The sequence below is a fragment of the Antechinus flavipes genome, chromosome 1 (assembly GCF_016432865.1).
Source record: "Antechinus flavipes isolate AdamAnt ecotype Samford, QLD, Australia chromosome 1, AdamAnt_v2, whole genome shotgun sequence".
NCBI classification, from domain to species: domain Eukaryota; kingdom Metazoa; phylum Chordata; class Mammalia; order Dasyuromorphia; family Dasyuridae; genus Antechinus; species Antechinus flavipes.
The window spans coordinates 640,226,764-640,251,044 of record NC_067398.1 but is presented as its reverse complement, the minus strand read 5'-3'; the positions used below and the strand labels follow the sequence as shown (position 1 = coordinate 640,251,044).

The following is a 24,281-nucleotide window of genomic DNA, read 5'->3' as shown; positions in this document are numbered from 1 at the left end:
AATTTTCTTGTATTAATTCCTAAGGCTTTTACCTTGTTAGGATTCACTCTTTTTCCTTTGGATTCAGCTGTAATTATTCTAAGCCCAACACATAATTCCTTTTTGGGGAAATTTAAAGAGTTGAATTGTCTAAAGAAAGTGACTATACTTCCAACTTGATGCTCATTTGACATTGAAATCTTAGTTATCTGAGTGGTGAGGAGTTACACAGAGGTATAAAGCTTCTTGAGAACAGAAACTGTTGCTCTGCTTATATTTGTATTCTTAGTACTTAACACAGTGCTTGATATTTAATAAATGTTTGTTGGCTGAAAAAGAAAACCATAAAGGGACCTGAGATCACTCATTAAAACCAAGTTACCTTGTCACTCTTACAAGTTCTATCTGGCTCATGCACACTTCTTTCTTTTTTTCCCCCTAAACTTTTTTTATAATAACAATATATTGGGGCCAGTTTGAGTTCATTGGCAGTGAAAGAACAAATTTTTTATATATTGAATAATTCTTAAACATTAAATGCCTACCATATGGCATTGTGCTAAGGGCTAGGCATAGAAAAAGGGGCAACAGACAGTTCTTGTCTGTTATAATCTAAGGAGGGGGAGACAACATGCAAGCAAATATATATAGCAAGCTATATGTGACATAAATAGGAAATAATTAATAGGAGAAAGGCACTGGAGTCAATATTAGTAGCTGAAGCAGAGAATGGAGAGAATTCCAGGTATGGGGCATAGCCAATGAAAATGCCCAGAGCTGAGAAATGGAGTATGTTGTTACTCCAACAGCTTATTCCAACAGCTTGGTGTTCGAATTAATGAATGCTCTTGGTAGTAAAGTGTAAGAAGACTGGAAAGGTAGGAGGGAATTGAGTTATGAAGGGATTTGAATTCCATTTTGTGTTTGAACCTGGAGGTGATAGGGAGCCACTGAAGTTTATTAAGTAAGTCGACAGGATCAGATTTAGGAAAATCATTCTAATGACTGAAAGGAGAATGGATTACAGAGGGGAAAGAGTTGAACAAGCCAGACCTATTTATAGGTTGTTTGTGCTATCCAAGCATGAGATGATGAGGATCTGTACAAGAGAGGTGGTAGAATCAGGAGAGGGAAGGGGACCTATTTAGAGATGTTGGAAAAGTAAAATTAACACACATTAGCAAAAGATTGGATGCGAGGTAAGTAGTCCAACATAATTCTTAGGTTGTGAGCCTGAGAGACTAGGAGAATGGTTTTGCCCTCTATAATAATAGAGAAGAGAGGAAGAAGCGAGAGGAGAAAGATAATGAGTTCTGTTTTGGACATATTGAGTTTTAAGATGTCCATTGGACATCCTGTTCAAGATGTCTAAAATTCATTTGGAGATGCAATATGGAGGTCAGCAGTTTGTGGCAGGATAGGTAAATTTGAGAATCTGATTCAATCTTATGTGAATCCTCTACAAGATATCTGACAAGTTATCCATCCATAAATTCCCAAGAAAGGAATTTTATATCTGGATAGCTCCATTTGTTAGAAAAATTTCCCCTACATTGCCTTTCTTCAACTTCTACTTTTGTTTCTAGTTTTACTTTTTGGAGCCAGACAGAACCAGCATCTAGCACAATACTTAATAAACGAATTCGTGCTACATTTCATTCCTTTCTTTATGAATACAATAATATGCAATATTGGTCAGAGAATAGTCTGCATTTCATCCCTAAATCTTATTTGCATAAGAGGGGAATATGATCTTTCTGTTTTTTTCAGGGAGTTAGAATTTTAGTCAAGTATGGTCTATATTTAGACCAATGTGGAGTTACTGTAATTTTAAAACTCCAGGGTAAAAGATTTTAGATTCATTTCCTGCTATTCTTAGCAAATTATTTCTAACTTATTTTATCTTGATTTTTTTATTTGATTTCTTCTTAATTAAGTTTTAAACTTGTTTTTTTGAACCAGATTGCAGAAATGTTCATGCAGAAAGAATATGGTACCAATTTTAGCACTATTTTTTTTCTAGATTGTAAAGAGAGACTCAATTGTAAAATTTTCTTTGCAACCTCAACAAACATAATAATTATAGAGGGCCAGAACTCTGGAAAAGTATACTTGAAACACGAATACTTACAAGCTGTTTACTCAGTGGAATTGATGAGATGATGGTTCTTTAGTATACATATACTTAGTATTTAGCATGGTGATGTAATGGTTCTCTAGTTCACACATACATAGTGTGCCATAATGATGTAATCATACCAAAGTATTTAAGGACTGGGAAGGACTGGAAGATAAGACATTCCATCTTTGACCATCCTCCTGGTGGCTCTTCTGCCTTCTGCACTCTTCTGCTAAGATCAAGACTGGGTCAGACTGTAACAGAGACAGATTGTGAGAATAAAGACTTTAGACTCTCCTGCTGACTATCCTGCTGAGACAAAGGCATGTCCGGAGGACCTCCAGAAAGCTAGCCTGAACATTACAAATAATGACTATTATGATCTTAAATAATAATGATGTCAAAGTAACAATGGTTTTTTGATTTGGCTTTTTACATTTTTAGATTTGAAGGAGACATCTGAGAGGTTCTCCTTATCCCCCTCCATCTTGATTTAAAGTGAGGAGAGCAAGTCCAACCTGCAGAAACAACAGTCTATCCCTTTACTCTTTTGCCCACCTCAAGGTGTCCCTTTCCCTTTTTTCTTCTCCCCTGCAAAAAAAGATAATGCATGATCATATTATAAAGACCATTTGTATAGGAAGAAGTCATCCAATTTTCTAATCAGCTTTCCAGGTTAGCAGGACAGGTACAATGTAGATAGCAACATTGCAAACTTTCTCCATACCACTCCATCCTGTGTCACAGGGATGAGCTTGAACTGAAAGGGACCATCTATTCCAATTTGAAGATGTAATGTCAATTCACAGCCAGGTTTGACTAAGGTGTACTAATTGGCAATGCAACAAATTACTAGTTCACTGGAAGTATTTATTGATAGGCCCATTATTTTGACTAGTTCTGTTGCCAACATTAACTTAGCCAACATCTTAGATTAATCTCAGGCTTTCCTCAGAGATAGGTGGCATTCGAAACGATTAGAACAATAGAGACATATAAATATATCATCCTTCTTTTGTTCCCCACCCATGATCCATAGGTATAGTTACTGAATAGTGTTTAAGTAGGTTTTAAATAGTGTTGAATTTCCAGTTTTTAACTTCAACACTTGTGACTTTTAAATTACAGCATTTTAATTCCTTTGTGTAACTGTTAAACCTGATATTCATATTTAGTTTGCTAAGATTATGTTGTGGGGTTTTTTGGTTGTTGTTGTTAATTTTTTTTTTTTTTTGGTTTGTTTTTTTAATTGACTTTTGGTGATTTTTCTCCCTGCCCACATTTTTGTCCTGGAAATGTAAGAGTGGAATATTAATACATGTAAATTTAGTTCTGTAAAGTGAGGAATTTTTCAAAAAAAAATTAAAAGATGGACCAGAAAAAATAACTGAAAAAATAAAACCATTTTTATGAAATTATAGAGCTAGCTAGCATCATCTGTTCTAATTTTCATTTTTGCAATTACATAAAGCTAGGAGAAAGATTATTTTCTGGATGGTAATATCAAATAAACTTTTTTTAAAAGTTCTGTAATACTCTATTCATTCAGTAAGACAATGAAAGCCTTTTTGTCCTTGACAGCATTTTAAATAAACTTCTGGATGATAATATCAAATATGCTTTTTAAAAGTCCCATAATACCAAATATATTCAGTACTGGACATTGAAAGTGTTTTTGCCCTTGACAGCATTTTAAATGAAAAAACTGATCAATCAGAAAATATTTTATGCCTGCTATGTGTCAGACACTGGTAATGCAAAGGCAAAAAAACAACACTGTGATCTAAATAAAAAGAACTACTGAATTCAGTCAAGAAGCTTATGTTCCTTGGGGGAGGCAGAATCCAAAGATAGAAGCATAAACAAAATACCTACAAAATAAATACATAAATGAAAGACTAATTGGTATAATGGTTAGAGAATGGACTTAGTAAAAGTCCTGGGTTCAAATTCTGTTTATGACATGTAATGACTGTATGACTCTGCATATCATTTAACCTCTTGATGTTCTAGGCCTGAGGTGTCAGACATGGACTGAGAAGCTTGTTAAAATATAATTGGGAAATATTTAACAAAATACATCAAAATACAATGGAAAATAAATAATATTGGTATGTAGTATACCACTCCATCCTGTGTCACAGGGATGAGCTTGAACTGAAAGGGGCCATCTATTCCAATTTGAAGATGTAATGTCAATTCACAGCCAGGTTTGACTAAGGTGTACTAATTGGCAATGCAACAAATTACTAGTTCACTGGAAGTATTTATTGATAGGCCCATTATTTTGACTAGTTCTGTTGCCAACATTAACTTAGCCAACATCTTAGATTAATCTCAGGCTTTCCTCAGAGATAGGTGGCATTCGAAACGATTAGTCAAAGTGTTACTATAGGGTTTAGTGTCTTCATTTTTGCATCTATATTTTAGGTAACTTGCCAATGCTATAATTTTCTCTGCTAATGCTATAAGTTTCTCTGCCAATCCCAACTGACCATGAGTTTTCTCATTTGGCACTTCTTTGTTATCAGCGAAATGACAGGTTTGGTTCCTATCTCCTAAATAAATAAATATAAGTTTTTGTTCCTTTTTTTTTTAAAAGAAGGTACTAGCAGCTCGGGTCAGCAGGAAAGGTTCATGTAACAGATGATACTTGATCTATGAAAAATAACCAAAAATTCTAAAAGACAGCTGGAAAAAGAACAGATACATTTCAGATTTGGAGGCCAGCCAATAAAAGACACAAAGATGGGACATAAAGTGTTATATATAAGAAATAAAAAGTCCATTTTGACTACCATAGAAAGTTTAAAGGGAAGGGAATCAGTATAATAAAGCTGGAAGGTTAGATTGAAGTCAGATTGTGAAATGTTTTAAATGAAACAATGAAAGTTTGTATTTAATCCTACACCTAATAGGGAATCAGTGAAATTTTTTGAGTAGGGGAGTGATAACAGATTAATGTTTTAAGAAAATCTATTTGGCAGCTTTGTTGTAGTTTGAATAGGGGAGAAAATGGAGACAAGGGGACCAGTGAGGAGAATATTAGGATATTCCAGACAGGAGGTAATGGTAATCTGAATTAGGGTGATGGCTGTATGAGTAGAGAAAGGGGATATTGTGATAGAAACGAGATTAGATATATGGGGTAAGAAAGAATTGAACATTAGGGATGCTTGTGAGTGCTACCTTGGTTAACTGGAAATAAGGAATTTCATTAAAGGAGTGGGTTTATGAGACAAAACGATGATTTTGGGGGGACAATGTATTAAGTTTGAGCTGCCTATAGGCCATTTAGTTGAAAATGTCCAATAGCCATTGATGATGTATTGTGATTGGATATCAGAAAAGAATCTAGAGCTGAATATAATATATGTGTCTGGGAGCTGTCTGTGTAGAGATGGTATTTCAATTCCAGGGAGTAGATGAGGTCACCAAGATTATATTAAATGACAGTAGAAAAGGACTTTAGACAAAGCCTTGGGGGAGATCCATAGGTAGATATTAGAATATGGATGAGGATTAGCATAATGCATGGCATGTAATGAGTGTTATATAAATGTTTTCATCATCATACTAAGGCTGAGGAGGAGTCAGATTGGTAAGAGGAGGTTAAAGAGAGAGGTGTGTCATAAAATTTAAAAAAATGTGAGAATATGATTAACTTGTGTTGAAGAGACTGTGTCAAGAAGGATGCATGATTGAAAATAAAACTACATCAGATTGTAAAATTAAATTACTGGTTACTTTGGAGAGAGCAGTTTCAATTAAGAAATAAGGTCGGGAAGGGCAGCTAGGTAGCACAATGGTTAGAGCACCAGCCCTGAAGTCAGGAGGACCTGAGTTCAAATTTGGCCTCAGACACTTAACACTTCCTGGCTATGTGACCTTGGGCAAGTCACTTAACCCCAATTGCCTCAGCAAAAGAATAAAAAAAGAAAGAAGATTGAAAACCAGATCACAAAGGATTGAGAAGCACATTAGAGGAGAATAGAAGGAAACTTCTGGCTTCCTGTTTTTTATGACCATATGAAGGTAGTTTAAAGATTGCTGAAATATATATGATAATATGAAAGAAAATTTAAGTTAAAATAGTGTAACAGAGAGGTATGTTTTAAAACCTAATGTGTTTTATAGGTGTTTCTTTCAGTGTTAAGTAGGATATTTGGCATCTATATAATCTCCTTTGATCCTCACAATAACTCTTGGGAGGTAGGTGCTATTATTATTATCTCTCTCACTGTACAGCAAAGGCAAACAGGTTAAGTGACTTGTTCCGGGTCTTATAGGATCTGAATCTGCATTTGAACTTAGTGCTTCCTAATTTCAGGCCAGGACTTCATATATTGTGCCATCTAAGTGCCTCTGTCTCTATAAGATCCTAAGTTCAGAGATGTGAAGAACATGTGAGAGGGGACATAGTTGAACACTCATAAGTAGGAATCTGAGGCCCAATTTGTGAGGTGACTTGCCTAAGGTCATACAGGTCATATATAGAACTGAGGTTCAAACCCAGGTCCTTTGTTGACAGTACCATTTACCAAACCTGGCCTCACTGTTAGTGCAGTATCCATGTGCAGTATGAAAGAGATCAAAGCTCAAACACATTTTGTTGTTATTGGAGGTTTTGTAACCTCCAATTCTTTAACAGAAGGTTACAGGTGGGAATGGGACCTACTCACAAGGATATTGCAAACTGGCAGCTAATCAGTCTTTCACATATTTGACATTTGAAGATATTACTGGACATTCCTCTTCTGCAATAGATTTGTTTTTCACACATTGTCTTCATTAGAATGATGTTAAAAATAGCTTGCCTTTTCTAAGAAGATACTGATTAGATAGCAGTTGAGGTGCAAGGAAAGAAGTACATTGGATATGGGGGGTTGGAAGAAAACTGGAATTAAAAATCACCACAAATAACCTATGAATTAGACCAGGACTCCTTAAATTCTTTCCATTCAGAACCCCTTTTCGCTTGAAAAATTTTTACATGACTCTGGGTATATAGGTATATAAAATAGATATAAAAATCAAACATTTATTGATAATCATAAAGAAATTTATTTTAAAACAATTCTTTGGCATGCATATAATTTTGCTATTTATTAAAGATGAAAGCAAATGTGCATACTAATCAGATGGACTGCTTGTTTATTTTTATATAAAAATTTAAATCCTTGGGGAATATTTGATACCTTTTGCTGTTGCCAAATTTTTCACAATCCCCACATGGGGTTGTGAACCACTGTTTAAGAAGCTTTGAATTTGATAACCTAGAGAACGGATGATGTAATGTGATGTGAAGGCACTGTACTCTCTGCTCCCTCTTTGTTAAATATCTAATTTCTTACATTCTACTTAGGTGGCAGCTAAACAGCTGAGAAGTAGTTTAAAGGCAGTTTCTGTTCCAGGAAGATTTTTCTTTCCAACTTTCCCAATATTCCCAATTCAGCTTCTCTAGCCAAGTAACATCTGTGGATTGTGGTAGTTTTTAATTCATTAAAAACCACAAACATTGCAGGTCCTCGTTGACTTTTTCCTGGTTTGAAAAGATTGTCTTGAAAAGACTGAATGAATAATTATTCATGGTTAAACATAATAAAGGTCTTAGAAAGGACACTAGTATGTTGGAGCAAAGTGGCAAAATAAGGAAAATAATTGTATAATATTAGAAACTTGAACAGAAGCGATTTCAGCTGGACTTTTAAAAAAAATTAATAGTGGAACTAAAAACCTTTGTTTAAGGACATGGAACTTTTAAAATAATAGGAACCATAAAATACCTTAGCCCCACAGGCATCAAGTTCTTTATTCAAGTTCTAATTGACCAAATAGCAAATGCTATTCTGGCCATTGTTGCCCCTGTATGCACACTTATTTCCATAGTTACAATAGATTATTTTAGTAAAGATATCAGGTTGGTAGGCCCACAGACCATAAAGAAAATCATAATTTCACTAAATAAATAATTAATTTAATTAGAATGAATTTCAAATCAATAAGGCGTTGTTGTTGATGGGAGCATTGCTTTACAGTTTTCTTTACAGTCCTCCTCAAGTAGGGCATTTTTCTCCAAGTAGTTTATATTCTTGTGTTTACTGAACATTGGAACCAGATCTTTTTGATTAAAAAGTCCAGCTTTCTGTTGTCATTCTAACTTTGTTACTATGTGTTAGTTATTAAGTATTTATATAAATTACATTTCTTATTCTTACTACTACTGTTCTTATTAAAGACTGACATCCATGGTCATATTTTCTCTGCCTTCCTGATTTGTACTAATGTGCATCTCTGTCCCTACCTTTCTCTCTTCCGTGTAAGGGAGCCCCTAAGGGATCATGGGATTATGGGTTTAGAGCCTAGTGAGACCTCAGAGGCCATGGAGGCCAAGGCCCTTATTTTCCAGATGAGAGCTGGGACGCAGAGTAGTAACTTGGCTGTGATAGCCCAGGTAGTGTGTGTCAGAACTGAGCAGAGCTCAAGGCCTCTGACTCCCCCATGAGGTTTCTCTTCACTGTGCTCTGATCCTGTTTCCTGACTGTAAAGCAAAGGAAGGCATCTCAGTAAGGCAGATTGGGTCGATTGAGAAGGTCGGAGCCAAGGCAAGGAGTGCCCTCTGAGTCTGGGGGAACTTCGGAGCTGGGCTCTGGCTGCCCGAAATTCTAAGGAACTTAGGGGAGAAGGGAAGGGAAAGAAACCAACACATACCTGCTCTGCGCTAAGCACGGGGACAATTATTGTTGTCCTGGTACAGAGATTACAAATGGTTCTCACAGCTACCCCAGCAGATAAGTACCTTTATTACCTCCCTTTGTGAGGCAGTTGGGTGGTGTGCTGGGCATGGAGTTTGACTCTTGCCCCCTACCCTTGTGATCCTGGGCAAGTCATTTTACCCCTGTTTGCCTCAGTTTCCTGAATTGTAAAATGGGGATAATAATAGCACCTTTCTTGTCGGGTTGTTGGGGAGATCAAATTAAATAATATTTGTAAAGTACTTACATGGTGCCTGGCACATAATAAGCCCTGTATAAATGCTATCTCTACTCTTTTCTCCTTCCTCCCTTTTTCATCTTTTCCTCCCATATTTGAACTGAGGCTTTCCTGATTCCAGGTCTAGTGCTGCTTTCATGGCACACTTAGCTAAAAGAGTCTTGACTCAGCACTTTAATTTTGGGCTCAGAATTTTGAATTTGTGAGCTTAGTTTTGGAAATGCTGAGTCCTACACATGTTTCATAATGCCTGTTTCTGTAATGTTTTATACTCAAGATCATGGATTAAACAGATTGAGTGATAGCAGTAGTTGTAATCCTTGACAGCCACACAATCCATTAGCTTTTTATCTCTTTTATTTCAGAATGAATTTTTATTCTGGCCCCTAATTAACTCCTACTATATTGATATATAATACTCATATTTTCAATTGAATATGTTTTCTGAACTCTGCCTTATCACTGGGACTAGTCATAGAATTTTTGTAGAGCATTCATTCCAGTGTTCTTCTCTGCATGTGAGCCTTTCTGTAATTGTCTAAATTAGATTCACTCTGTAATTTTCCTAGTGGATTTGGTGTTGAGTGTCTTTCTGCTGGAGCAGGTAAGTTAGCTTTAGCATAGCAAAGGTAGAAACTGGGATATTGTTGGATAATAGAGGGAATTTATACTTTGCCTTCAAAGAGGTTGTTTTCTACTTGGAAGTAGATAGGATCCTAAATGTAGAGCTTGACAGGACCTCAGAGACTATCTAATCCATTCTCTTCATTTTACAGATGAAGAAACTGAGGTTCACAGAGGTTACTTTATAAGATGTGTTGCTTATGGAAACAAGAGTTTACAGTCAAACTGTGTCCAAGATAAATTAGAAATAATCGACAGAGAAGACTAGAATTAAAGGGATTTGGGGGGAGGGGAGTTTGAGGAAAGGGGATCATAGGGGTTGAAAAGAATAAGTGCTTTGAAAATTGAAAAGCAAAGTTTGGAAGATAGTGGTTAAAAACAAAACAAAACAAAAACCAAAAAAACAACACAGCTATTATGTCTGCAGAGCCTTGTCTAAATATGTTTAAGTTATTTGAACTATTCCTCATAGAGCATGAACTTAAGGCCTACCTTCATCTTGGTTATCTTGGTTGAACACAAACTTCTGATCACTTCTCTTAATTCAGTTCAATTCTATCTTGGCCTTTTTTGGCTCCTATGCCACACTATTGACTCATGGAACTTGGAGTCTATTAAAATTCCTGGCTCTTTTTTAGAACTACTCACTAACCATGCCTTTTCCTTTTTGTGCTTTGAAATTGATTTTTTGTTTGTTTCAAAGCAACACTTTTCATTTATCCTGGTTGAATTTTGTCTTATTAGATTAATCTATCATTTATTGAGTGCTCTTTTTTGTGTGTGTCAGGCTCTGTGCTTGTTGTTGGGGATGCAAAGACAAAAATGAAAAAATAATAAACACAGTGGGACCTTATGTTCTTTGAACTCATTCAGTTGTATGACTATAAAGATGTGGTCTACTTGCAAGTACTGTTTGTGAGAGTTTTATTCCCTTATATCTTCATCAGGTGAGAGATGTATAAATTATTTTTTTCTAAAAATCTTATATAAGTGAGGTTAAATAAGCAATTGTTTTGTGTAGTTATAGATATCCCTTAGGGTACTTTTTAAAGGTAATAATTCTGAGGTATTTTCCCTCTACTCCTTTATTATCTTTCCCTCCTTTAGATAATTCAAAAATTAATTCTTCAGCTCCAGATTGTCATTTCCAGCACAGATATCTATAAAATTGTCCATCTTTTTTTTTTTTTCAGTGCCATTTCTAATGCTCTAGGTACTTCATCTGAGATTGTGATGCTAGAGTGAAAATGTGCCAGCTCTCTTGTCATTGATGGCGAAAAGAATGTTTCTATTTTTCTTCCTCTTTGACCTCCCAGTTTCCTCTTAAAAAATTCTCTTTATAATGTTACTTAGTTGAGTCACTCACCAGGCTTTATTTTAAATGTGTTTTTTTTTCCCCCATTAGCTCATATTTTATAAGTTGATAATGCTATGATGTTGTACCATCTTTCTCCATAAAACATTGCAAATGTGTTTATACTCAGAAATGATGGTGTCTTTGACTATCCCATCCCTCTTCGTGGTTAAAGAGATTAGGTATTGTCTGACTTAGGTGATTTCTAAACTCTACTGGTATAATAGTAATTGTGGTAATTGATTTATATTGGATAAATTTTGTAAGAAAAAAGTTGAAATTAATGTGATTGTTGATTTCTCCATCCATTTAGAAGCTTAGGGCATTTTTCAGTTGGTCAGTTAAAAAATTTAAAATACTCAGCTATATACAATTTTGTTTGCTAGTCTTCTTTATTTACTTCATACTTGGTAAATGCAAAGCTGTCTTCTTGCTTTTTTGTTTATGTTCAGAGACGATTAAGAGGAAATATTCTATTTCTGTAGAAAAGTACCTCAATTATAAATTGACATATTACTTGAAATCTGTAATGGATCAAGGTGCCACTAAGAATTTTCATTCAGTCTTATAAGCAAACATGGTTCATTATTAGCTCCGAAATTTATAATAATTGGTATGGTGGGGATAATGAGTGTGGGAGAGGGTATTTGCATCATAGCTTCCTCTTCATTAGAAAAATTGAAGAGGAAATTGGGAAGACAGCTAGGAGGGAATTCTATCAAAAGACAGAAAAATGGAAAACAACTATTAAGATGTTTGTAACAAACTCTTCACCATTCCTTTTAACAAAAATTTTAAAAAGTGGTGAGAGGAGAGTAGTTCAGCAAAAACAGAAACTTTATTCTGACTACTGAAAATATTGGTAAGAAAATGACCTGGAACCTCTTTCCTTATTTGCAAAGTAGGAGTGATGATGTTCTATGAGTATAGAATATTGCATATGTTATCAAACATGATTGAGGTACACTGTTTTTGCTAAATTAATTCCCCCCCTCCATCTTTAAAAAAATTTTTTTAAGGGATGATTCATTTGGTTGAAAAAGTGGGGATGGGAGAGAGAGTATATAATTAGGAGTAAATGTGATGTAAAAACAAAAGGCAATAAAAATAAAATTTTTAAAATAAGAAAATAAGCTTGAGGATGTGATATTTTCTGGCTTATCAATATACTTATTAAACTATGCCCATAACTGAACACAAAATGAACCCATATAAGATTAGATAAAGTGAGTCAAATTTATTTTCTTTACTGCTATTTCTCGTTAAGTATATATCTTGCTTTGTGGTATAATTTTTGGATAAAATAATCTCTTCTTGATTGTGTTCTTTTCATTTTCATTTGATCTTCCTGACTGCTTTGTTTCTCTCTATTGATTTATCTTTCTTAGTCATAGAAGATAGGAATGTTCTGCAGAATTTTTGTTTTTCAAGGTCCTTATTCATCTAACTATACTTCTCCCTTCCAAAGTAAACATATTGCTCTATGGATTCATCTAATTTGCTTGATATCTTCTACTTAGGACTTGCTTTTGCTTCTCTGCTTTTATGTGTTGCTTCCTCTTCCTGTCTATGAACAGCTCTCAGCTTCAGTTGCCTTTTCTAGGTTGACTTCCTTTAGGAAGTATTGAGTACTACTGAGTACCACTCACTTTCTATCATATTGGTTTGCCTTTATCAATATATTGTCATTTAAGGATTATCTTCAGTTGTTCCATTTGTACATATTATAATTCCATTAAGATTGCAACCACTTTGAAATCAAAGATAATTTCTTTGTTATTCTTCACTGCAGTGCCTATTATACACACAGTGTGTGTGCTGCCCTTATCAAATAATTAATATTGACTGAGTTTAAGCAAGGGATTAAATATAATAGGCCTTTAAATATTTTCTAGTTATTTTTAAAGGTTGTTTTTACTAATATGCATATTCTCTTTTGTTGGCAGGTTTTGACAAGCTACTATGGAACAGGATAAAAGAAACTAGGAGATTTTTTAATATCAGTTTTCTCTTTGACCACAGTGATCCTGTTGTAATTTGTTTCTGTGAGTATACTTATTCCTGATAACTTTCTTATCATTTTCTGTTAGTCCTAGGGATATAGTAGCATCAAAAAAATTGAAAAAGAACATTTACAGGATTTATACCTTAAAAAGATTTAGTGACTGAAGGCAAATAATCTTGTGCTGCTAACAATAACAATACCTATTTTAGGCATTAGTATGATATCCTTAATTAAGACCTCTCTTATTCAAATCCTATGACTTAATGTGTTTATGAAATTCTGATAAATATACTATCTCTGATACAGCCAACAGCAACATCCTACAGCCAACAGCAACATCCTATAGCGCTTCACTAGAAATTTCCATCCAGCTTGACATCGATCTAGATGTTAACACTTTTTGGATATAGTTGTTCAATCATTTATGACTTTCCAAATGTACCATTAACTAGCCTATACTGTTCCATCTTGTCCATAAGTTTCATGGATCTATCAAATGCCTTGCTAAATCAGACATACTTTACCTACAAGACCCTTATCTTTATTATCTAATTAACTTTACATTTAAAAGTAGAGCTGCTGAACCATCCACGTATGCAGATGGAAATTCCTTTCCTTACACCATACAGCCTACAAAGTCAGTTTTATAGTTTGTAGCCAAAGTTTACAGTTTGCCATTCCTGCTTTCTCTCAAAAGGGACCAGTCCATTTTAGTTCTCTGTAAAAGTAATGGAATGTTACTGTGCTATAAGAAATGGTGAATATGAGGGATACAGAGAAGCAAGGAAAGATCTACATAAAATGATGCAGACTAAAGTAAATAGAAGCAAGAAAATAATGTGCACAATGACTACAACAGTGTAAGTAGAAACTACAATCATACAAAAAAAAATCAGAAGTAAATGTTGCAAAATTATAAAGATCAAGCAAAAGTGAAATGAGGAAATGAATGAGGAAATATGAGGAAATTTTAAAAATAGTTTTTAAAATATGCTATTTTTATATGGAGTGGCTCTCTGGGAAGTGGGGAGGGAAACTTAGGAAAATTATGATGATATAACTAATTTTTGTCCTTCCTAGAATTCTGTAGCTGTGATATACTGTAAAACTCTTGTTTGTATAAGCTGACATCAATTTTCTTGTCACTTGGATGAATGAACAGTTTCAAACATTACTAATCCTATTTAAAAATCTATAGGTATTTCTAAAAAAACATCCCAGTAGAATACTAATGCCATAAAAATTACTCAACAAGTTTGTGATCTGTGTTATTAGAATAAGACAATTCACTATAGTAAGCAGCTTTTTAAATATTTTGTCAAATGTTCTTCGCATGTTCTGACAAGTAGGGTTGCATTGTAGTGATTGTTTCTGAAAAGAGAAAATGGTTTGAATAGTGATTTAGGAAGATTTTTGGAGGGTTGGGGGGACACATTTGTGGGGAGGATGGAGTGAAGAGGAAAGGAGACAAGAAGTATTGAATTCTGTTAGTAGACATTGCCATTGGGATGTGGTGAAGAGCTGGCCTCTGTGATGGAGAACAGAGAACAGTTGTGACAGATTGTGGTGGTATAAATAATTTGACTTGGCAGCCAATTGTGCATGAGTGTGAGAGGAGGAGAGAAGGATGGTAAAGAGTTGAGGATAATTCTAAAGTGCTGATCCTAAGTCATTAGAAAGGTGGAGATATTCTCAGGTTTGGGAGATTAAGATGAGTTTGGGAAGGAAGATACTGAATGATTTTTACATGTCTCAAGTTTGAGATTCTTACGAGGCATTGAAGTGAAAATTTTCTTTTTTAAAAAAGTGTTTATTGATGTCATTTGGTTTTTACATCATCATCATTTCTCCAAGTTTCCCTCCCCACCTTCCAGAGCTTTCCCATATAAAAAATAGTATTTTTTTTAAACTATTAGAAAATACTTAAGGGGAAAAATTATGTACAATCAGTCAAAGCATTGAAAAATTCTCATAGTGTGTAATATGCAACATCTGTGGACCTCATACCTTCATGAAAGGTAGATTATGGTTGTTTTCTCCTTTCACTTATGCTTAATCTTTATAATTTTGCTACATTTACTTCTGGGTTGGGTTTTTCTTTTTCTTTTTAGTATGATTGTCTTTTCTCCTTACATTGTTGTAGTTATTGTGTACGTTATTTTCTTACTTCATTTCATATAGTGATGGTAACCTTGAAAAGTACTAAGGATTTAGAAATTAAAGGTCATAGTGAGAATGAAAAATAGGGTTTGGGGTTCATAAGAAATATTGTAGGAAAAAATGGAATGATAAAAGATTTTGTTCAGATAAAATTACTTAGGAGTTCTTGTACTTTCAAATAGAATACTTGAGAATGATAGCAAGATAAAGGGATAACCATCTTTTTGTGTACCTAAGATAGAATGGAAGAATAGGTCATAATAGATTGAAATTAGTAAAAAGGAAAAGTTACTATGGTGGAAGTTATCTATCTTTCTACTTTTCTATCTCTATTACCTTTCTACCTTTATGTCTGTCTGTCTGTCTCTCTCCCCCTCTCCCTCTTCCTCCCCCCTACTTTGAGAACAGGAGATAATGTATATACAAAGACTGGGAGCCATTCAGTGAACTCATTGAAGAATGATAAAGAACATCCTAGAAGTTGGTAACTAAAATTCCCTTACCATGACCAGAGTATTGGGGATGTGAGTGAAAGTGCAACCGATACTAGAAAGCAAGACCAGCATTTAGTGTCACCTAGAAGGAGCCAAGTCTTTATTTTGTGTCAGAATAAAAAAAGCAAAAAGTTTATGATAAAAGTATGTTTGTTAATTATGCAACAAATTTCTATATATGTCTAAAGAGGACCTAATGGAAAGGTAGATCTAGATGAGAAATTGGGTAGGTGGGGTTTTCAGCTGTTGGGAATAAGGGAGCAGGCATTTGGGAGTGGAAAACTGTATTTGTGCAATAGAAGCTTCACAATTACTGGAATGAATAGAGTATGGAGGGGAAAGTATTATGCTTATCACTGATCAATAAGGTCTACTAAGAAAATCAGGTAATTAGACTGTTGAGGGTCTTTCCTTGAGATCCAACCTCACAACAGGTGGTTATATTATGTCCTGTGAGAGCCAGGCTCACATGAAAATTGTAAAGGATATTGGCTCAGCAGGTAGAGGTCATAATATATAGAAGAAATATTTAGGATCTTTGCAGCATGATTTCTGGAGCCTGGAGAAGGCTGTGCAGTAGAGACAGAGCTTAAAGGTATTAGAACCAGGAGAAGGCCCTAAGAATAAGAATGGAAATTGACTGAAGCACAGGTCTGAGGGAGGTCTTGGGACAAACAAGGGGACAGGAGCAGAAATTTCCATTTTTTTTCTCCTTTTACTTTTCAACTCTTTGTAATCTGTATAATCTGTAATCTCTATCAGTCAACTGAAAAGGCACTCTCCAAAGTTACCAAAGAACTTGAATTGCAAAATCCAGTCACCTTTTCTCACTCTAGATCCTTATTCTGGATTCTGATTTTTTTGGTACATTGATTAGTTTTGTTGAACTGTTTTTTCACCTTTTTTTCATTTTTTATAAGGAGTATTGGCTTTCTGAAAGGATAATAGAATAACATTGGGGAAAAAGTGATGCCCCAAATTAAGGCAAAAATGCTTCAGAGGTAGTCTGATTAGGGTGTAGTACAGTGGGATTATCATCTTTTTATTCCTGTGATCTATATTTATCTTAATGTAGCAAGATTATGTTTGTAATTGTTGGGTTTTGTAGTTTGTTTTGTTTTGATTTTTTGCTACCATATTACATTGCTGATTCACTGAGCTTGTGAACTATTAAATCTGTTCTTCTCCAATCTTTTTTCATTATGAACTGCTTTCTAATGAGGCTTTCTCCATTTTATTGTCAAGTTGATTTCATTTATCCAAGTATAAGACTTTACTTTTATCCCTTTTAAATTTTACCTTTTAAGATTTTTTTAGACATTTTCTAGTCTTTTACAGTCTTTTCTGATCTTGAATTTTTCAACCATTATGTTCCTTGCTGGCTCTGTCAACTGCATATTTCATATGTGCCATTTGTGCATTTATTCAAGTAATGATAAAAATATTTAATAGTAAAGTTTCCAGAACAGGTTCCTGGGCCATTCTACTCCATTCATGCTAATATATTGATCTAAGACAATTAGATACTATCTTTGAGAATGGTATTCTTTTCTTTATATTATCATTTAGCCTATCTTTTTTGCAAGAATTTAAAAACAGATCTGACCAAATTCTTGTCTCTTTTTAGTGACACCACTTCCTGAAGTCTGCAATAACTCCTTATCACCTGTGGGAAAAAATAGAATTTTTAAGGCTTGCATTTAAACTTTAATAGTATAAGGCCCATCTGTCTTTCCAGCCTTACTTCATATTATCCTCTTCTTTCATGGTTTCTTAATTGTAGACACAATGGCCTTTTGGCTCATCTTTATATGTGGTGTCCAATTTCTGCCTTCAAGCTTCTATTCTCTATAGCTTCAGAGACAGGAGCTAGAACCAGATTGGCATCTACAGGCATCTCTTCAACAACGGCCCAAGTATATAATCATTCATACAATTCTTTCTCATTTCTGCTAATAGATACCTTGCTACTGAAATAAAAACAATTTCATTTTGAAGCACTATCTGCTCTCTTTACTACTATTTATGTGCTGCAGAATGAAGCAAGAGGAAATTCTAAAACCATGTTTTGCTCCAATTCAAATTTATTTTAACATAATCTCAATTTGGTTCTCATTGTGGGAAGGCTATCTTTTTTGTGCCTTTTATCTTTTCACCTAATGTCTCACTTGCCACAATGCCTTCAAACTCTTGTACATCTTTCTTGAAATCACTCTTGTCCCTTTGTCCCCTCAGTTGAGAATCTTCCCTTGTTTTATTTATTTTTTCCCCCCTGAGGCAATTCGGGTTGAGTGACTTGCCCAGGGTCACACAGCTGGGAAGTGTTAAGTGTCTGAGACCAGATTTGAACTCAGGTTCTCCTGACTTCAGGGCTGGTGCTCTAACCACTATGCCACCTAATTGCCCCTCTTCCCTCATATTTTACTAAAAAAAAAAAAAAAAAAAATTGAGGCCATTCATAGAAAGCTTCTTCTTCTCTCTTCCTCATTTCACATTCAGCTACCTTCTATTGCTCCCTCTCCCACCTCTGTTTTCCATGAAGAAAAGACTATTCTTGCCAAGGCAAAACTCTGCATGCACAATTAGACTGCACACCTTTCATCTTCTCTAGCAGATTGTTTTCACCAATATTCAATCTTTCTCTTTCTATTGACTGATTCCTTCTGCATACAAACATTTCCCACATTTCCCACATCCACAGAAAACCTGCATTTGATCTTGTAGGATATCCAGCTCAAGCCCCATATCCCACTAGCTATGATTCTGCTTTTTATGGCTAAATTCTTTTCCCCTCACTTTCTTCTTAGCTCTTCTGAGCTGATCCTTCCATTAAAATTGTTCTTTCCAAAGTTACCAGTGATTTCTTTTTATAAAATCAAAGGGCCATTTCTCATTCCTCATTCTTCACATCTTTGGAGCTTTTTATATTGTAGATCACCTTCTACTCCTTGAGTTTTCTACTCTCTAGGTTTTCTAGATAACTCTCTCTTGGTTTTCTTCCTGTATGCCTCATTATTCCTTGGTCTCTTTTTCAGGATCTTCATTTATGTCATGCCTATTATCCATGGGTGTCTCCCAAGAATATGGGGCCTTTTTCTGATGATCTCATCAGCCCCTAGAGAGTCAATGATTATCTTTATGCAAATGATTCTCAGATTTGCTTATCTAGCCCTAATTACCCCTGATCTTTATTTTCACATCTCCAGCTACCTATTGGACATGTTGAACTGGACAGTCTGTATACATATTAAAATCTATATATCCAAAACTAATCTCATTCTCTTTGTTCCAGAATCCTCCTCTTTTCCAAACTTTCTTATTATTGTTGAGGATACCAGCATCTTCTGGGTTACTAAGATTCACAAACCAGATGTCATCCTTAATTCTTCATTCTCTCTTATCCTACATATACAGCAATTTACTAAGTCTTCCTTCTCACTTCCTGGCTTCCTTGGCATCTTTCAGATCTTGACTGAAATCCCACTCTGTAATAATCCTTACCAAAAGCTGTAAAGAAAGAGGAAGTACTTAAAGCTGATGATTTATTTTAAAATCTGGAATCAAAACACCAAGAGCATTCTGTTGTGTGACAGTTTCATCTCTCTGAGATGCAATCACTGTTCCCAATCATTTTCTCTTTTGCTAGTTTCTTTTTCTCTTTCTCTTTTGCTAGTTTTCTTTGTCTCTCTAAAATGCATAAGAATGTTATGTGTATGTCATCCATGGTGAACTTGTTAGTTCAGTAATGGAAAACAAAAGTAGGTGACATTTAAAATGATGTGTGTATGGACTACCTTGTAGAATTTTACTCATTAATGTTAGTGGCTTCCCTCAAAAATTATCTCCAATTTATCTTGTATTTACTTTGCTTGTATATAGCTCTTTAGTTGTTGTCTTTCCCATTATATTGTGAATTCCTTGAGAGCAAAGACTATCTTTTGGCCTGTTTTTATATCCTCAGGTTAGCCTTGTGCATGTAATATGCTCATAATAGATGGTTCTTGACTTGAATGGTTGACTTGGTGTAGTTCTTATTTAGGTTCTTCTTTCTTAGACTGAATTGAGATTTGTAATGCCAGAACTTCTATTCATTCTGTCCATTATACCACACTACCTACTCTTTCCTGGCAGTGTAGTCTTACTGAAGAACAGTAGTTTGTCTGATAGATAGTCCACTGGAAGTCAGTGCAGTCTCTGAAGTTGAGATGCAACAAAGTATAGATGTATTCTCTGCTGCTTGTGCAAATATTGGTCTAACAGGTAACACTAAGAAAATACAAGTCTTCCATCAGTCAGCACCACATTAACTGTATATGGAACCATCAGTTATAGCAAATGGTGAAGTTTGGAATGCTGTGGATAAAGCAGTATACTTTCTAAGGCTGTCCACATTGAAAATGAGATTGGCACATGCATTGCCAGAGCTGACTCAATGTTTGGAGGCTCCAAAGGTATGTGTTGGAGAGGGAGAGGTATTAGGCTATCAAATGCAAGTCTACATTGTACTGACCTCATTGTTGTATACCTGTGAAACCTGGACAGTATACTAGGGTCATAGCAGGAAATTGAGTCATTTCCATTTGATTTGTCTTAGGAAGATTCTGAAAATCACCTGGCAGGATGAGATACCAGACACTAAGGTCCTTTCTCTAACCAAATTGCCAAGCATTCTAACTCTACTACAGAGAGCACAATTCTGGTGGGCTGGCCACATTGTTCTAATGCCAAATATACACTTGCCAAAAAGACCATTTTATGGAGAACTCACAGGGGCAAGTGCTCACAAAGTGGTCAGAAAAAGCGATACAAGGTCTCTCTTGAGAACTTTAGAATCAATTGTATGACATGGGAGACCATGGCCCAGGACTGCCCTGCATGGCGTGCCCTCATTAGAGAAGGTGTTGTGCTCTATGAGGGAAGCAAGGATTGAATTATCTCAAGAAACATGAGAGGTGGAAAGCTATGGTGCACCCCAAATGTTCATAGGCACTATTTGTATACAACCTGTGGCAGAGCATTCTGAGGTCTTATTGGTCTGACCAGCCACAGTTGGACACTCTGTATAACTTGATTCTAACATAGTGATGTCATTTTGTCCTCCTCTTCAAGAACAAAGGACAACAACCAACCAACCACCAAGTCTTACTGATGAACAGCAGTTTGGTTGATAGAACACCCACTGGAACTTAGAAGGACCTACTTTCAGGTCCTATCTCTGATGTATGCTAGCCTGTTGACTTGATAAAATCATTTCATTGTTGCCAAGGAGAAAGAACACTCATTATATACATTGATGAAGCAATTTTTTCATAGGGAGCCAGTGAAATCATAGGACCAATTAAGAAAGGGGGCAAAAATGAGTTAGCACCTGCTGAAGTGCCTTACACAGAGTAGGATTTTAATAAATATTTATTGAGTTTAATTAGATTGGAATTTGTTGCTTTAAGAAGCTACATGTGGAATAGGTTTTTTTTTTTTTTTCCCCATGACTCAGTTAGAGATCATCAAGACATTTAAAAAGATATATAAAATGTAATTTGAAGGTTATAATTTGGAGGTATTTATAAAACATCCCAGATCAAATTCTTTTTTGTATAGTCATGTTATATCTTGTCAGTTTTTCAAAAATTAGTGAATGGTGATAATATAATATTGAATATCATCTCAAAAGTTCCTTCTAATAGTAAAGGGCCATAATTTCAAGATTTTATGATTCTTCCAATAAATTCCTCTCTGATGATTTAAAATGGTATTTCTTTAAAGTTGTACTAGCAGATTAAAAACTCTGACAAGCTTTAAAGATTGAAAGGTTTTTAATACAGCCTTGACATATGTGACATTGGACTTAAGGCACTTAAACTTTTCAACTAATCATTTATTTGCAAAAAGGGACAGACTAACATTTTTATACCGTCCCTCATGAAATTTTTATAGTGCTATATAAATATAAGCTACTTTTTTTCATCATCTGTAGACCTGTCTAGCTAAATCAGAGAAGATTGTTACTAGAAATCAGGAATTAATTTTGCAAGCTGAAGATATTATCAACTAGAGATCAGCTAGACAAGAACTTAGTGGAAATATCAACTGTTTCTGAAAGTACTTTAGCTTTCCTTCCTCTGCAGTCAAGAAAAAGGGTTCCCTTTCTTTCCCAACTGTAGAGGGCCAGTATCAAATAAGTCCACGAACAGCAAGAGTCTAGTCTAGATATTATTGGGATCTGCTCTCTGTTAGGGTGAGGCATTCAAACTATTACCTCACCATCTCCTTAACAATTTATGAAAGACATACTTGGGATAAATTTAGAATAATCTTGATGGAGAATACATGTTACAGAAGCAAGACATCACAACTATATTATTTGCAACTCTGTTTTGACAAATACCTTGCTATTGATAATTTCTGTTATTGATGACCTTCTTACAATAGATGTCTTGTTATTGCTAGTTTAGACTAATTGAAATGTCAGAATATGGATGGTACATAACATCACCTGGAGGTATACACACACACACACACACACACACACACATACACACACACAAATATATAACAGTATATAAACCCTGGCATTGCAGGATTAATAAATGAAGATTGCAATGCATATCTTCCACTTAGCCTCCGATATTCATTCACACTCTCAGTGTTCACTGGAACTGTACTCCAGTATCCAATCAGTAATGGCTTTTTTTTTTTTTTTTTTAAGTAGAAGTATCTTATGAAAACAGTTTACTGAGATTTGGAGCAATAGGCCATGTTAGTGAAATTCCTGATCTTTGAAGTGTTCTTCCACTCAGGACAGCAGATCCAGAAACAGCACATAAAAAGATAGGTAGAATTTTCTTTGAGAGGAAACAGTGCCACCTACTGAATTGCTTGTACTCAATTTTGTAGTTCTTTTAGTACTATCTAGTCCTGTTTATAGCATAATAGGGTTATGAAAGTCAGAGAATTCTCTATCTTAAAAAAAAAAAAAAAAAACTACTCACTTATTTTATAAGGTAATGACTCATAATGGAACTCAATCATCTGTGTTTTTGATACACATTAAGAAAGGACTAAATAGATTAACTTTCTCAGGATAACTTTTTTATGGATTTTTCTCAGAAGTGATAAAATTTAATTTCACATGTTTTGAGAATAATGGCCAAATAATCTCTTTAGTAGCCACACAGAATGTGTGTGTGTGTGTGTGTGTGTGTGTGATTAATCAATCAGTATCTTCTCCTTCCCACCTCTTGTAATAAGGCCTCTAAGTTATAGTTGGTCCTTATATTGATCAAATTTCTAAGTCTTTCAGAGTTGTTTGTCTTTATAACATCATCATTTCATAAGTTTTCTCCTGGTTTTTCTTATTTCTTTGCAAGTTTTCCCAGGTTTCTCTAAAATTGTTCCTTTGGCATTATACCACAATAGTATTCTATCACATTCATATACCATAACTTATTCAGCTATTCCCCAACTGATGGGCATCCATTCAGTTTCCAGTTCTTTTCCCCTACGAGAAGGGCTTCCACAAACTTTTTTGCATTTGTGGGTCCTTTTCCTTTTTTATGATCTCTTTGGACAGAGGCCCAAGAGAGACATTGCTGCATCACAGCCTATTAGCCCTTTGGGCATAGTTCCTTTGACTCTTCTTAAGTGATGGAAGTGACATATTGAAATCTGTGCCTTAGGAGTAAGTTTTAACAGCTGTGTAGAACATTGGAATGGAGAGGGAAGAGGTTGGGAGTAGGAAAAATTAATTAGAAAGTTTTTATATCAGTCCAAAAGGGAAGTGAGTTTTCATTCCTTTCTGTGAAGTAAGGAGATTGGTCTGGTTCCCTTCTAGACTGCTTTACTCTTCTAGCTCTAAATCTATATAATCTAATGATAATGACCTGAACTAGGTTAGTAATTGTATATGTGGAGAGAAGGTTATGGGATTAGTGGGGGAAAATTTATGTTGATAGACTTGACCTTGTAGATGACTGTGAATGGGAGAATCAGGGAAAATAAAGAATTAAAGGTGACCTTAAGAACTTAGGTAACTGAGAGAATGCTGATACCTTCAACAGAAACAGGGAAATTAGAACATGAGTTCTCATTATGGGGAAAGATAATGAGTTGGTTTGTATATATTGATATTGAGGTGCTTATGATATGAGGTCCTCCTCAAGGGTTCTGTAGTAGTGCTATCTTATGGTGTTGAGGTTATCCTGAATTCTCAAAGCCTTTGGTGGTATAATCTTACCTCTGGTAGATTCTTCTGTGCTGGAAGGTTATGAATATACAGGCCAAACCACAAATTCAATCTCTTTTCCAAGGATCAAACTTGCTAACTATAGAGTAGATTGGCTACTTGGTGATGAACATTTTTGGTCATGACAACTCATGAAATAAAGATAAACTCTGTTTTGGACCTGTTAAGTTTGAGATGCCATCCAGTTAAAGATCTCCAAAAGGTTTATGATGGCACAAAATTAGAATTCAGGGGAGAGATTTGGGCTGTATAGTTTTGGGAACACCTACACAGAATATTATTTGAACCTATGGGAATATTCTATCCCATTT

At 35.1% G+C, this 24,281-nt stretch overlaps 1 protein-coding gene across 8 annotated transcripts in view; it reads left to right on the top strand.

The window, feature by feature from the left end:
* PTK2 (protein tyrosine kinase 2) overlaps positions 1-24,281 on the top strand; it is a 389,065-nt gene that overhangs the window by 33,986 nt on the left and 330,798 nt on the right. For all 8 annotated transcript variants that reach the window (XM_051971146.1, XM_051971147.1, XM_051971149.1 and 5 more), the window contains exon 2: positions 13,016-13,114. In XM_051971146.1, coding sequence (XP_051827106.1) covers positions 13,016-13,114 — 99 coding nt within the window. The remainder of the gene's footprint in view (positions 1-13,015; positions 13,115-24,281) is intronic.